The 16238-nt window shown below is 41.4% G+C and overlaps 1 protein-coding gene across 2 annotated transcripts; it reads left to right on the top strand.

Annotated features, from left to right (window-relative positions):
• Positions 1 to 379: 379 nt before the first annotated feature.
• Positions 380 to 12876, top strand: LOC147179679 (natural resistance-associated macrophage protein 2-like). Of its 2 annotated transcripts, none has more exons than XM_086067659.1 (16): positions 380 to 617; positions 2535 to 2630; positions 3498 to 3637; positions 3851 to 3976; positions 4443 to 4562; positions 5160 to 5266; positions 5343 to 5413; positions 5490 to 5557; positions 7112 to 7267; positions 7340 to 7498; positions 7569 to 7655; positions 8727 to 8846; positions 8926 to 9075; positions 9999 to 10072; positions 10137 to 10290; positions 10709 to 12876. In XM_086067659.1, exons 1-16 carry the CDS (start codon positions 596 to 598, stop codon positions 10814 to 10816), a joined length of 1758 nt encoding a protein of 585 aa, XP_085923785.1. In that variant the 5' UTR covers positions 380 to 595; the 3' UTR covers positions 10817 to 12876. The 2 variants fall into 2 exon arrangements, with proteins under 2 accessions (XP_085923785.1, XP_085923784.1); XM_086067658.1 differs by having other exon boundaries at positions 3489 to 3637.
• The last annotated feature ends 3362 nt before the right edge of the window (positions 12877 to 16238 follow it).

Raw genomic sequence — 16238 nt, 5'->3', positions numbered from 1 at the left:
TGTTATTCATTTTGTCATATAAATGCCAAATTTGTTGAAAAATATATTGAAATTGTGGGAAGATTATTTTTTGGTTGATAATTGCTCTACACAAAAATGAGATGATAGCAAAAATGTATCTTTCATGTTTTGAAGAAGCCACAAACGAACAGTTTGCATCGTATGGATCTGGATAATGCTGCCAAATAATAGCAATCAGTGATTATATAACAGTACTGAGATAAAGACGAACTTTTTATTTTTTTAACATCGAGAAACGAGAATCTTCTTGGGTCGTCAAGCTTAGCTACTGTTATAAACTCTGGTCCGCTAGATGGCGCTAGTGCGCTTGAATGCTGGTTGCCAAAGCGCTATTCAAGTCAGACAAGAAGAAGAAGGAGTCAACTAAACCGGCGTTTGTTGCCACCTAGCGTCTGTCGCAAAGAGCCGCCTTCACCTTTCAATCAAAAACATCCACACGCGCACACACCCACACACATACACGTGTGTGGGGAAACACTCACTCAGGGCCAATGTCCAAACTCAAGCCCGCCTTCTACTTCCTCGTTCGAAACTCAGCGCCTTCGAACAACAACCAATCTGGCAGTTGTTCGGAATGTTCTCCTTCCTTCGACCAGGTGAGTTGTGCTTTCTGATGCTTGTAACTTTCCCTTTTTGCTCTCTTTCCCTCTCCTGAAGAAAATTCACTCGATCACAAACTAGACCAGAGAGGAATAAATTTTCGGTTGACTACGCGTAAACCTTCGTTCATTTTAAATTCCGTGCTTTTGTGCTCAAGGGCAATATTAGATTTTAAACATTCGAGGTGTAGGTAAGATATGTGATAGAGTTTATTTTAATACGCAGTAATCCGATTTTTAAATGTTTGCAATTAATTTTAAATAATACCCACTAACCAACTATTTCAAAACATTCTGTACAGTATATATATTTTTGAATAACAAAATTAATTGCAAAGGGTGTGCAATAAACCAGCGATTATCCAGGGTGCAGAGATCATTTGGGATGTCCACCTGTTGCCAGTCATGCAAGTGTTTAACTATTCAACATTTCACACGAACCAATGCAAAGTGAGTTCATCATGATTTCATTATTCATATTTTTGGGACACTTTTTATTGGTGATGTGCTGTGACATTTTTCAAATGTAAAAATGGATGTCTTGGCATTTAACTATAAATTGAATGCAATATTTGAATACTAATTTTAAAAAATATATTTAGCATATATTAGGTTTGCAGTTAACTAAATGCATCAAATATTCCATGACTTTTGATCATGTGAGCCTGCCTGGTGAGCCAGATTAAAGAATGAGGGCACATATATTGCCCATCAGTCAAGTCACAACATATCATTTCATGTTTTTAGGACAACCTGCAAAAACAATGCATGAAGTTATAGGTCAGGGGTGGGCAACCTACGTCGTGTGCACCACACATGGAACATGTCATGTTACCAACAACAAAAAAACTCTTGAGCGTTTTGTATGAATAGCTGTTCTTTTGAGTGATAAAAGTGCTGTGAGTAGTGCGCTAATTAGCATTAGCGAGTCAGACTGGAGTAGATCATGACGATTCTTACTTTGCACATCTATAAATTGAAGCAGTATTCATTGTCAATCGAATCATTTTGAATCAATTGTCATTCTGAATCGAAAATCGATTCTGAATTGAATCGCAGACCGGGAAAAGAAAAGACAGTCAAAGATTCCCAACACTAGTGTAGAATGTCGCTTTTGTTGCATCACTTATGAGCTGATGAATTGTGCAGCCTTTTCTGTGTGCGCGCGTGTATGTGTGTGTGTGTGCGCGTGTGCCTTTTGTCTTTGCTACATTGTGGGGCCCATACACGCTTGTTTTTCCAACTTTAACTACCATTGTGGGGACCAACTTGAAATTGTGGGGACATTTTGGTGATCCCCACAAGTTCAGACTTCTTTTTGAGGCTCAATACTTGGTTTTAAGGCCTAGATACACCAATCCGGCCCAGACGTCAGCACGCCGCGTAGAAAAATCACGTAAATACACACTGCACCGACTATTACGTACCTTCAGCGCATGCGCGAGAAGTAATTCCCCGCCGTACCATCGGCGGCGGTAGTCATTATTCCTAAAGGCAAACAGCAACCTCTTTACGGGGGCGGGATATAAAAACGTAAACAACTCATACCGATGTTGACAGCAGCGCCCGGGTAAACGCGGCGACCAGCTGGTGAAGCGAAAACGGGCGCTGGAACAAGCTTTGTCCCCTTCTCGTTCTCGTAATTTATACACTGATCAGACGGCGCATGCTGTCGGCCCAACACTGTCCGACTCCCGACGCCGGATTGGTGGATTAGAGTTTAGGTTCGAATTGGGTTATGGTTGAGGTTAGGGTAAGGATTGGGGGTAGGCAATCATTTTTGATGGTTAGGGGAAGGGGCTAGGAAATGCATCAAGTCAATGAGATGTCCCCGCGATGATACAAAGACAAATGTGTGTGTGTGTGTGTGTGTTTTGTGCTGTTGTTAATAAGTATTGGTCTTTGTGCTTGCAGCCAGGACGAGGGACCCCTTACCTGAGAACGTACACATCTCCTCTCTGCCCCCGAGCGTTCCCACCGAAGATGAGCCACAAGACGCCGACAGGCAAGGTGGCTAATTTGTCAACATCATCTTAACAGTGTCACATATTCATGACGGTCGCTGATTGCGTGAAGTTGACTTGTCACCTGTCCACACCGAAATTGGGACTTCCGTTTTCGACCCAATTAAATTGAATTTGACCTTAATGGCGTTACGATGGCAAAACCCAAAGACGTCAGTAAAAGCAATGGAGGACAAACATGAAAAATCCTTTATTTTTATCAAATTTAAAAATAATATTACAATTATTTTACATTCCCTCTTGATTTATTAGAATGAGAAAAACTAAAATTATTTGATTCCCTCAGCTGTTAAGATTTGTAGCCTTGTTTAACCCTCCTGCTATGTTTTGGGTCAAATTAACCCATTTGAAAGTTAAAATAAATGGTAAAAGTACTTTTTCGGTATGTATAATCAGCATAATTTAATAATTAAAATTGTTTATGCATTTGTAAATGTTTTTTTTTAAACGTTTTATTGTTAATTTTTTTTATTTTGTTATTTTAAAAAAATCTGAAGCATGACCTGTAAGAGGAAGCACTGATTGGATTTTTTAGTGACTGAGTTATTATGAGATTAAACTAATTGTATATTAACATTTTTTAAATTTCTGAAAATTTTGTAGAATTTATTAGGTTCAACCTGGGTCATTTTGACCCAGGGATGTCATTGCTATTCCAGAGTTTAAAAAAAAAAAAGTATGGAAAGAGTGCAAAGAAGTATTGTCTTTGTTCATTAGCAGGATTACAACAACAACAACAACAACAAAAAATAATAATTAAAACCAGGGGGGGCTTTGGGTGCTTTGATATGTGGGTAGTCATTATGCATTTGTGTGTGTGTGTGTGTGTGTGTGTGTGTGTGAGACAATTCAGAGGGTGGCGTCCATGGGAAGAAGGTTGTGATCCAGACCAGGCACACACACCAGGGCGCCTTCCTCCACAGACACAACTATGGAGCCGCTTCTGGTACTTATTTGGAGGAGCGGGTTCCTGTCCCCCAAGATGACACCCAGGTAATCCACAGAAATTTGGGATGAATGACACAGCTGTCGTGTCGGGGATGAGATTTACGGGATGCGCTCCATTTGCTTACCCAGACGTCACAAATTGTTTTTAAAGCCATATGTGGCTCTAAATGAGCATTTTGTCATGTCTGTATGTTACATATTGTTATCATTATCATCATAATTTGGGGCTGTGTAGAAAAGTGTAATTGCTCTCAACAGCAGACGATCTTTAGTCTGCGGAAGTTGTGGGCCTACACCGGGCCGGGCTTCCTGATGAGCATCGCCTATCTGGACCCGGGAAACATCGAGTCGGACCTGCAGTCTGGAGCAAAGGCTGGTTTTAAGGTGCAGATCTTCTTTTTGAAACTGGCAAGAGACTCAAAGTGATCCTGTTTTATTTGCACATCAGTAAAAGGCAGCAGTGAGACGGACTGGATTTCTGTTGTCTTTCACGATTTGTCCTCCTGCTCCGTACACACCATTCTAGCATTTCTTCCTAAATATGAAAATGCCTCCGTTTTGTTGAACTCTGACCTTGTGGAGTTGACTTATTAAGAGTTTTGTCTTTGGCAAGTGACCAAACTTTGCTTCCATACTAAAATGGCTGCTTCAAACCAAAATGGCTGACTTTCTGTGATTTTTTTTCTTTTTTTCTTTTTTTCTTTCCGGCAGACTTTTTTGTGGGTCTTATGATAGACATGTCTAAGAAATTCCTTGGCTACAGGGGTTGAATCAAAATAAAAAAATGGACCCCCAAGCCAGTTTTTGTGGGTCAATGATAACAATTTTGGACACGTTGTCTCGCTGTCAGCTTCTTTGGGTGTTGCTGGTGGCCACCGTCATGGGCCTGCTGCTGCAGAGGCTGTCGGCCCGGCTGGGCGTCGTCACCGGGATGCACCTGGCCCAAGTCTGCCACCATCACTACCGCACCGTGAGTGACCTCACAACATCTCAGCTTCAAACGACAACAGAGGCATTTTTTAGTCACCTCATTTCATCATCTCATCTCCCCAATTGAATGCTTTTCAAGGGGTGCGTGTGCGTTTGTGTCATAACTGACCTCGTGCTATTAAAAAAGAAAGAAATAAATGGGCGTGTAATTGCATACATAAACCACCAGATGGCAGCAAATCACTTCAAAGCATAGTGGATCGTAAAGCATCCACGCACTGAACATGAATGACCAACAACTGTTTTTAGTAGTTTAATTATTTGACACAAACAAACCAGTGTCACATGTGGCTAATATCTACATAAATAATACTAGCTAGCATCCTAGTATAAATAACACGCTAGCACAAACTGACCTAACATCACATATGGGCAAACAAATATTTTACATAAACAGTACAAGTCAATAAACTTCCCTTTTGCCTTGCCATTTACACACAGGCAAATTGAGGTCAGGTTCCTAAAGAAAAAAAAGGTCAATGTGCGAGTTTGCAAATACCAAATTGGGAGTATGTGAGACAGCATAGTATGTAAAAGCCTGTCTGTATATTTATTATCATTTCTGTGTTTTCCGCAGGTTCCCCGCATCATCCTGTGGTTGATGGTGGAGTTGGCCATCATCGGCTCCGACATGCAGGAGGTGATTGGCTGCGCTATTGCCTTCAGCCTCCTCTCTTCCGGCAGGTGCGAACTTGCGCCAAAACTATCCACTTGTTCTCAAATGCTGTCTTAGCGCTGTCGTTGTTACAACCGCTGACAGGATTCCTTTGTGGGGTGGCGTCCTTATCACCATTATCGACACAGTCGCCTTCCTCTTTTTGGACAAGTACGGTAAGTCAGATTTGTTGCCAAAATAGGCAGAAAAACATGCAGCTGGGAACAAAATTTGTCTCTGGTCGTCATGCAGGACTCAGGAAATTGGAAGCCTTCTTCGGTTTGCTCATCATTCTTATGGCCATCACGTTTGGATATGAGGTACAAAAATGTATCTGCTTACATTTTGCTTTGGGGTTTGTTTGACAGCAGTAAATAAGTTCACTTTTTTTTTTTGCAAAATGATTTTACTCTACAGTATCTAGAATTTATAATGTACCTAAGGATGAAATAGTGAATACCTGGCGCAATGTATCTTGCTTATTAAGGCAAGGCAGCTTTATTTATTTACAAAAGGTAAGGTAAATGTACATTTAAAGGAAAAATACAATATTTTAAGGCAAAATAATTTTAAGACATAAAAAAAAGTGTATATTGTATCTTTTACAGTACATTATACTGTATGTGCAGCCTCGAAAGCTACCATGCAGTCGGGCCATATACAAGGCTGCTTTCCATATTCAAATGAAGAAGAACAGTGACCACTCAGAGCAAATCTTATTTACATATCATTTACCATTAACTAGCTTAGGAGGGGAAAAGGACATCAAAAATTATTTAAAAAAAATACTTTCAAAAAAGTGTGGCCTGGATCTTTAAAACTCATCTGCTCCCAAAAATGTATAAAAACATTCAATTTTAAATATTGCCAGGGTCTCAACAACGTATTTATACGTTTTTTTTAAATGTTTTTTTTTTTGCTAGCTAGCTTTGATGCAGCCTCTAACCTGAAGAGGTCGCTTAAAACAATGGTAGTTATTACAAAAAAAAGGCCAGCAGGTGGCAGCAGATAGTATGAGTTCAAGCAGGGCCATGTTGCAAAAAAGCTCTTTCCTCCAGTGTTTTAAACAGATTTGTTAATAATGATGAAACTTTGCTATATTCTCATGCTAATTGCTGCAAAAACGGGAACAGATACAAATATACTTTTTTCCTTATGAAAGAAGAGACTCTAATCTTTCTTTTGGTAGGTTCCATGTTTTTATAGCAATAGAACACAATATTCTGTGGGGCCTTGCAACATCAGTCAAAATCCAGTAAAATAGCCGGGAGCGAAGGGGACTGCTTAAGTCATAGGTGTCAAACTCCGGTCCTGCAGGTTTTGGATGTTTCCGTTCTCCAACACAGCTGATATATGATCAGCTCATCAGCAAGCTCTGCACAAGCCTGATAACGATCCTGCTGATTGGAATCGGCTTGTGTTGGAAGAGGGAAACCTCCAACACCTCGAGGACCGGAGTTTGACACCTATGACTTAAGTGAAAGTGGCTGGGAGTGAATGAGTTAATCTACAGATAATATAATGTTATATAGAGTGCTATTTTTCTTTTTCTTCTTTTTCTTTTTATTCTTTTTTTAAATTTTGGTGTGTGGGGGAGGGGAGGGGGCGTTAATGGATTGATAGCATTTTCATTTATTTCAACAAGGAAAGATGCTTTAAGAGTTGAGTGTTTTGAGTTACAAGCGTGTATCTCAAGGTACAACTGTACTATACTTTGGGCAGTCATTCTTTCACATGCATCCCCACTCACCACACTTTGAGAAGAAAGTATTGTAGATGATGGAGTCAAGTCAAAGCAACGTTGGCTCTATTTTGCACGGACTGCTGGCGTGATGAGCGATCCGACACGTCTCTTTCGTCCTCGTCTCCGCCAGTACGCGATGGTGCGTCCAAACCAAAGCCAGCTGCTGATGGGGATGTTCGTGCCGTATTGCCAAGGCTGCGGCCCCGTCCAGCTCGGTCAGGCGGTGGGCATCGTGGGAGCTGTCATCATGCCCCACAACATTTACCTCCACTCCGCTCTGGTCAAGGTGACGCCCTGCTCTCGTTTCCTGTGATGCTGCAGCAACCAACCAGCGGGTGCTCACAAATGTCCTCTTCAGTCTCGAGAGGTGGACCGGACCAACAAGAAGCAGATCAGTGAGGCCAACAAGTACTTCTTCATCGAGTCCTGCATAGCCTTGTTGGTGTCCTTCATCATTAACGTGTTTGTGGTGGCTGTCTTCGCCGAGGCCTTCTACGAGCGCACAAACGTAGAAGTGGTGAGTTTCTCGTCTGTATTTGCACTTTCACTAGTTTCTTTGCTTCAGTTGTTTGGCATTTTCATTGCAGAACAGCGTCTGCAACCGAACGGGAAGTCCTCACTCACACCTGTTTCCCCTCAACAACCACACTCTAGAAGTGGACATCTACAAAGGGGTACACATTTTCATTTCCCACATATTTACAACATATGTACGTGGGAGACATAAAAGAGACATTGGGCTTTTTTTTTTTTTTTACAATTTCAAACCGTTGCAAGGTTTGAAAGGTTTAAAACGTTCTTCAGTCAAACCCTTCGTACAGTATCAAATAAATCATTCCGTTTTGAGGGTGGCACTTCTGTCTCATGCAAATACAAAGTACGGCTTTTATTACCCTGACAAATGAAAAGCACTGCATTCAGGCTAGTAGAGCAGGGCCAGATGAGGTCAAGGTTCTGTTTGTTTCTTGGCATCCAACACCTTACACAAGACTCTGGATCTTATCTAAATTTTTCAACATAACATAATTGAATAGAATGTCAAGAATTCGTCACGATTTAATGCTTCAATTCAAACAGAGGTGGCAAATCCAGGTCCAGAAAGGAAAAAAATTGCCACAGTTTGGCTTTAGCCATCGATGCTTGCTAGCTAGCTAGCTAGCTAGCTAGCTAGCTAGCTAGCCAGCTCCCTAGTAGGGAAATGAGCACCATGGGAGCTAGCTAGAGAGCTAGCTAGAGAGCTAGCTAGCTAGCTCCTGGGACTAAAGCCAAACTGGCAGGTTTTATATTTTCTGGACCTGGATTTGCCACCTCTGAATTCAAGTAACTGTAAAAGTGCTGCTGCTTTTGGTGTTCTCACCTTGGCCATCAGGTGGCAGTATAAGACAGCCACGCACTCTGGCCACTTAGACACAAACAAAGATGAGTCACCCTCAGTAAATTACAGTAAAATGAATTATTCTTTGTAGAGGATAAATAACATAAACCTGTGAGTTTTGCAGTATCGCCTGTCTATTTATTGCTCGACCATTTTGTTCAAAAAGCCATTGTAAAGGGTTGTAAAACTGCAACTATCAATTCTAACCGTAAATGTTATTTTCTATTATATATTAGCATTGGGCTAGTGGACTTTTAAGTAAAGTTATGTGATTGTTTGAATTATACATAATGTGTAACTCTTAAATTCATGTTTAGATGAGTGAGTCAGTAGTGATGTGAAACAGCTTGAGGTTTCTTTTTGTATTCAGGGAGTGGTCCTGGGTTGTTTCTTTGGGCCGGCGGCCCTCTACATCTGGGCCATCGGCATCTTAGCAGCCGGTCAGAGCTCCACCATGACGGGAACGTACTCGGGCCAATTTGTCATGGAGGTGGGTGCCGAGCGTTTGTGATATGAATTGATGTGTTTTTTGGCACACTTGTGAACGATGGCGTGTTTGAATCCCGCAGGGCTTCTTGAACTTACGATGGTCTCGCTTCGCTCGGGTGGCGCTGACCCGCTCGCTGGCCATCGCGCCCACGCTGCTGGTTGCCGTCTTTCAAGATGTGCAGCATCTGACTGGCTTGAACGACTTCCTCAACGTGCTGCAAAGCATGCAGGTCTCTCATCGAGCATCTTCTCGCTTGTGATAGGAGTCGACCAGGTTTTGTTTTGATTGCATACACTACTCCCAAAAAGTTGGGGATATTGGGCTTTGGGAGGAATACTCACCATGCATACCACCACACCACACACACTCTCCCAGTAGTATTATTAAACTTTTTAATCCCAAAATCTGCACTACTTTAGGTTTGGTTTTCATTATTAAACAGAAAGTGGTAACTTCCATGAATTTTGCAGAGGTGGGCACTCCAATGGATTTTAGCGGTCTGTCATTCGTTATTCATCAACAGCCGAGCTACCCTTCCGTCATCGTCAATCTGTCATTATTTCAAGCCAAATCAAACTGTAATCACCACCTTGTCAATCCGTCATCGTTACTTTAACCGTGCTTCCGTCATTGTATCAGTTTCTGTTAATTTCACATGTCTGTCGGTCCGTCGCTCTGTCATCATTATGTTGTTGTTTTCAAAATTAGCAAACTTTATTAGACGACTAGCTCAAATTAAGTCTTAAAATTGGGATTTTGTTACATTTCACAGCTTTGGCCGAGTTTGTCTTCTTTTCTTAGTTTATTGGCAGAAGTGCAAGATGGCTGCCCTCTGCCTGTCAATCCATTTTATTATTGGATTGTATTGTAAAAGTAATCAGGTGGCAAGCTAGCAACAAACTTTTTAATGGGAACAAAGAGAGAAAAGATTTTTAATGAGAGAAAAAATTACTGTCCCCTGCCCCCCCTACCCTCCAATATCCTCACTCATGTTGCCTTCACAGCCTCTCAATTGGCTGGCGACCAGTCCTGGTCAGCTGAAATCCTAAGGAGGACAAGCGTGACAGAAAAAGAGACGGAAAAACATTTACAATTGTGTTTGGACCTTCCCAAAGACAAATAGCTTAAATCAAGTCTTTGTGTGTGTCACAGCTTCCGTTCGCCCTCATCCCCGTCCTAACGTTCACCAGTTTGCCGTCTCTCATGAAGGACTTTGCCAATGGATTGTGAGTCCGCCGCCCCAATCAACATCCGATGCCACCCACTTGCCGACCCGCATTGTTCCCGCAGGTTGTTTAAGATCTGGGGCGGCCTGCTCATCTTGGCGGTGTGTGCCATCAACGTGTACTTTGTGGTGCTTTATGTGACCACGCTCAGCAGTGTGTGGCTCTACGTGCTGGCCGCCTTCCTCTCTGTTGCATATTTGACCTTTGTGGGATACTTGGTAAGTAACATTCACCACTGCAGTGCTCCTTTTAGAAATACAAATATTATAATTTTGGGGGGAAAATTCAGCCCTTGAAGCAAATGTCACTTAGCAAAAGGAAGCCAATTAGGCAATGCCAGGTTAGGATGTCACAAAGGAAGTCTGCTATATTGGTTTCAAGCAGACATTTCAGCTTTTCCACTAAATGACAGAAAGGACAATTAACGTGTTGCCATTCATACAACAGAATAGTAGCAAAGTGTTGACCTACTCAAGCCAACATTTCACACTGACAATCAAACTGGTCTCCACCATGAAGACATTTGTAACGGCTGCGCCCCCAACTGGTAGAAATGCGAACTGCAAAGACTCATCATTTAAAATGAGCTTATGTATGACTGCTCTTCACTTGAATTGTTCGTGTTGTTGTTTGCAGGCGTGGTTGTGCCTGATCGCTGTGGGGGTGCCCTGCCTAGATCCGAGTGGCGGCAGAGGGAACGACGCCAGCGTCCTTATTGAGCCGCAGCCGGAGTTTGAGTCCTGAATGGCGTAACGTGCTTGAGCGGGTCGAAGGTCGCCTCACAGGGGATGATGATGATGCGTTGTAAGTTGGAGTGTTTGAACTGAATTCATAAACAAGTGTTCAGTGGTGGCAAGCAACACCAAATACAGTCATAAAAGTCCAAATACAGTCATAAAAGTCCAAATACAGTCCAGTGCAGTTACTGTACTTGAGTAGATTTTTCAGATTGTCCTTCACTATATCGTGGTTCACTCACTGCAGGTTCAGTGCATTGAAGATTTTTTTTTTATTATTATTGTGCAGTACTCAACTGCATATCGCTGGTAGACATTATTAGCTAACCACCGCTAGTTAGAACAAATTGTCCATAGCCAAGGCAACTGTATTTCTGTCGCACATTTCAACCGCAGGGCAACTCAATGTGCTTGCAATTCATTTTGCAAAGTTGCCACATGAGAAAGTGGAACGCTTGCTGAGGGTAAAGTCAAGGATGACCAGATTTTCAAAATTAAAAACCCAGGACAATATTTAATACAGTATACACAATAAATTTCACCAAATATCATCGCTAGTCAATCTTTGTAAACCGGGGGCGGTGGGGTGCGAAAGACGGCCGTCGTGCGCATCGATCGCTAATGCTAAATGCTATCTTGGTTGATTGTTTAACAGCGCAAAACAGGTCAATACACTCTCTAATATCCAACCTTCTTTTTCTCTGTCCCGACGACTATTGGAAGCTGGCTGTGCTTTTCATCTCGCGCCAGTCACGCATTGTAACATTGGAAATAAACCGCGAGAAAGCTCAGCTGCGGCTGGCGACTACAGTGGATAGTGGGACTACATTTCCCATGATTCTTTTATATGTAAGCAGTCAGTACAGTACTAGTTATGGTCACCGCCTGCTATGTAAGTCCGTCCTGCTTCCGATTTGATGCGGATGCTAATGAGAACGCAAACGTGAATTTGGAAGTAAATAGAAAGCAATTTAACAGTTAATTTTATTTTATTTGGTTTATCGTATGACTCGCTATGACAACTGCGTCATTGACACATTACACATAGAAAACAAAAGAAACGCCGGGACAGGACCTGCGTGATAGCGGGACAAAACAATGAGGTTGGCGAAATCTGCCGGTGACGTGAGACCCAAGGCTCAAAATGGGACTGTCCCGGCCAACGCGGGACGTCTGCTCATCCTAAAGTCAAACCACAATGCTAACCTCAGCTTTGATCTATATCATTTTTTTAATGTATTGAGAGAAAGCATATTATCTTGCTTCAATGAAATGCTAAGTATGTAAATATGATGTAGAGTGTGAAATACACATTTTAAACAAAATTATAAGTGATCATTAGCAGCACATTCAAAATTCTAACGATTATCTTGTGCACCAACCGCCAACTTATAATAGCTGTCCCTATTGCTGCTCTGATTGTTGTTGTTGACAGTGATGTGTAATGACTTGTTAATCATAAGAACATCACTTGATGACGAAGCACCCAATATATAAACAAACTGCAGATTTGCGTACGGTATTATCAGGCCAAATCCGCTTGGCCCTCTTCTCTCCACCGTGCAGGAAATGAGAATGGGCTTCATTCACGAACGTGCAGACGCACCAAAACGTGCGTACGCACAAAAAGTGTGATCATCAATAGCTTTACACTTGAATATGTGCGTATTCTGCATACAAAATGATGACGTTCTCAGACCACATGTCATGTGACAGACCAGCTTCGAATGTATTTATTTTTTACCCAATACACACGAGATATTGGAATTACCATCATATATAATAATAATAATAATAATAATGGAGAATTTGCTAATGAGTTAACTAATAGCCTAAATAAAGATGAAAAGGACACTTTTATGTTAGGCCCGGTTCCGTTCAAGAGCCTGCATGACTTCAGACTTGTTTTTGTATCCATCCAGTAGCCCTACACAACATTTCCACAAATTGACTTACTATCTATTTGAACAACTTGTGCAGTGTTTATTCATTGTTCGCCTCTTAACTTATTTTTTTCTGTGTTTTGTGTACAGCATTTTATAGTTGAATTAAAAATGATTGATATTATGCTGTTACGTTCTGTCTTTCGGGAAGCTTTCCGACTACGAACCTTTTGATACTCCTTTTGAAAAATAAGATAAAGATTGCGAAAGTGATGAATATTTCTCGCAACTGACTATTAGAGACTATAATAGATGGCGACAAATGAAAAGATGACTAATAGATGGATGGCGACCCCATGTGGAGAAAAATAATACCTGTATCTCACATGCGTTGTTTAATGAAAGTATATGTATGAAGAATTAAAATAAATAATGTAAAAATAATACAATACAATACTTGCTTGCTACTTTGCAGATTTCATCCATTGCGCTGGTGCTCAGGAATGTAACCCTTGTGATAAATGAGGGATTACTGTATTTATTTTTCTGACTCATTTCCCTCCCTACATTTGAAAACAAGTATGCACCTTATTCTTCGTACTTTTTCAAAATAGTCCCGTACGAGGGAAAGTCAACTGTAGTTAAGATGTTGATCGACTGAGATCCTTTAGATACAAGTTTAATTCGTTCTGTGGCCAAGCTTGTATCTCAAGACACTCGTATCACAAATCACAGTTATTCATTATTTATTTAAAATTCCATGGACCTCCTCGGCCGTCTGACTTCTTGAGTCCAACTTTCTGCAAATGGTCGGATGCAGTTTAGATCCTGTGCCACTCCACTTGTTCTCAAAATACTTGATTACAAATTGAACAAAATGCAATTAGTTTCCAGCACCACCAAAAATGACAAAATCGATTCCATAAGACAAAATTGACTGAACATTATTGTACTGCAATTAAATAAATAAAAAAAGCCATAACATTTGCTCTCCACAAGACCTGCAAACACAGAACTTGTGAGAGCCTGATGTTTTCTTTCCTCCATCTTTGGTGGTTAGCAAAGCAGCTTCCACTTCTTCCTTCCACTGCATGGAAAGCCATGTGAATTGATGTGAGTGTGCTGCCGCCATCAAGGGGCGGGGGCCAGAAGCGCACATGTATCACCATTTTTATTTATTTTTTGCTCATACCTCAAGACAAAAACATTGGCCGTCAAGACACGGCTGTTTCTTGACAAACTCAAAAGTCAAGGGTCTTGTATCGCAATGGGGGTGTCGGGATGTACTTTTTGCAAAAGTTTAGCAATTTGGAATCCAGTGTTTTCATGACTCTGCAAATTTTGTAATCACATTTTCGTACCAATAAGTGAAATATCAATATAGCAATACCTTGAGATATGAGTGACCCAACTTATGAGTTTTTCTCAGCTAAGTTCAAAACCAGATACTGTAGCTCTGCATGGCGAGACTCTGGTTAGCTTGCTAACGTATTATAGAAAATGTGATTTACATGCTAACAGTTAGCATCAATAATTAAACGATGAAGCAACACTTGTAGACGGATCACATAACAATATTCACAAGCATATTTTCTTGTGCCTCTATGATAATATTACAGCATCTTACGGAGTAGTAGAAGAAGACTCTTATTTGTTTGTGTCTTCATTTTATGTTGTTTGAGTTACAAGGGTGGGCACGGAACAAATTCAAACTCCTATCTCAAGGCACCACTATTCTCGGTTGCCCGCCTGCTGATCTATTGAATGAGGCTTCCTTGTTGGGCATGTTGCGACACTTGATCAGAAACGTCGTCTTTGTTGCTGCTTCACATTCCAATCGGTTCGACGTGGACGATTGCGCAATCGCCATCCGCCCTCGCCGCTTTTAGTCTTGCTTGCCAAGCGCTCGAGCGAGCTGAGGAGTGGCGGCCCGACTGGTTCTTCTATTTTTTTCCCCTCCTTTTTCTCCTATCATTGAGGCTGACTTATGTAAGAGGGAGAGTCTTCCCGCCCGCGTGTTTTTGTTTTTCTCAATGAGCCAAATGTCTCCCCGCCGAGGCCTCACAGCCTGTCCGCTAGGCCCCTTTCCTGGAAACTTCCAGCAGAGGCTACTCGGGGCAGGCCCGCGGGTTTGGGGGGGTGGGGTGTTCTCTTCCAGCAAATCACATGACTGGCGATCCTATCGTCCCAGCCACTCAGCGAACGGCTCGTTTTCAGTCGTTGCTTTTTTGGGTGGCATTAAGACCCCCCCACCCCCAACACACACACACACACACGCACACACCTCCCCCAAACCTTATTGTGTGAATGCTGAAGGCATTCACAGAGGTGCTATTCCATACCCAAAAACTTTACGATGATTGTTCTAACAATCTTTTTTACACTTCTCTACTTCCACCTTTCTTAAACAATTCCAACAATACAAATTCACCATATTGCAAAAATTCACTTCAAGCCATCCATCCTGTTCATCTGATTCAATTCACCTTGGAAACTATTTTCACCTTTACAAGAATTCACACATTTTTCACAGTAACATTCTTTTTTTCCCCATGTTAAAATTCCCACAATCAGATGTAATCTACATCATTCAATCTCACTCTACATCATTTCATTTGAGTTTTTAAGTGTTATCTCATAATTTCAGCAGAATTTGCATCTTGGTTTAACTTTTTTTATTTTTATTTTTTAAATTGCTGAATCCTATTTTAATGTTTGGTATTGTGGAATTGCACACCACAGGTGGCAAAAACACACTTTTCTTAAAAAGGCATTTTGAGCAAGAAAGAATTCAAACCTGGAGATATCCTTCTGATTCGGATCGGTTTTCAGATGTAGGGACGCAAGGGAGTGAAGTGAGGCTACATCCAAATCTTGAGAGCAGATGAAACACTGCAAAGTCCACTTTTTAAATGCAGTCATGAAACTTTTGCTCATTTTCACCATTCACCATTCCACCAAGTAAGCAGCCTGTGTGAAGGCAAACAATAATAAAAGCACAACCGTATTTTTGAATGCTGATTGTGTCTTTTTGTCGACATTTTGGGGTTGTTGGAAGTTTCCAGCAGGATACGAGAGGAACACTTCTTGTTTGTGCATACTCTGAAGAAGGCAGCATTTCACCGGAAAGCCATCGGTGACTTGATTTCTACTTGGAGAACCGTGGCATGACATTTTCCATTCCTTTTGCTCATTTCTTAGCTGTGAATAGGAAACACTCCAAAGTGCACTTGATTCGCAGCTCGTTTACTTTGCCATTTTTGTCCGTTGTGTTTTGGGCAATATTGTGGCACCTAGTCAGCCAAATGCTTCAGAACTCATTGGATGGTGGTTTACAGTACAATCTTATAAGACAAGTCTGAAGGGAAAATGTCCCAAAAACAAGCAGAAACTGAAACCAGGTCCAGTTGAGAGGCCTGGCCGAGCATCACCACGGATGAAATCCAGTGCTGATCTCAATGACGTGTTCCACAAGTCGCTCCGCAAATGCAAAGGCTTTGCAACCAAGTTTTCAGTCAATGTTTGATTTATGATTGTTAATTTATT

Source organism: Leptonotus elevatus, chromosome 2, assembly GCF_054856555.1.
Source record: "Leptonotus elevatus isolate MCC_2025b chromosome 2, RoL_Lele_1.0, whole genome shotgun sequence".
NCBI classification, from domain to species: Eukaryota; Metazoa; Chordata; class Actinopteri; order Syngnathiformes; family Syngnathidae; genus Leptonotus; species Leptonotus elevatus.
Note: the sequence above shows the minus strand (reverse complement) of the source record. Positions and strands in the feature narration are given on the sequence as shown.

Excerpts from the sequence above, each read along its gene's own strand:
- LOC147179679 (XM_086067658.1), top strand. The coding sequence starts at position 596 with ATGTTCTCCTTCCTTCGACCAG. Across the intron at positions 5,558-7,111 it reads CCATCACGTTTGGATATGAG|TACGCGATGGTGCGTCCAAA; the intron begins GTACAAAAATGT and ends CGTCTCCGCCAG. Across the intron at positions 7,499-7,568 it reads AGCGCACAAACGTAGAAGTG|AACAGCGTCTGCAACCGAAC; the intron begins GTGAGTTTCTCG and ends TTTTCATTGCAG.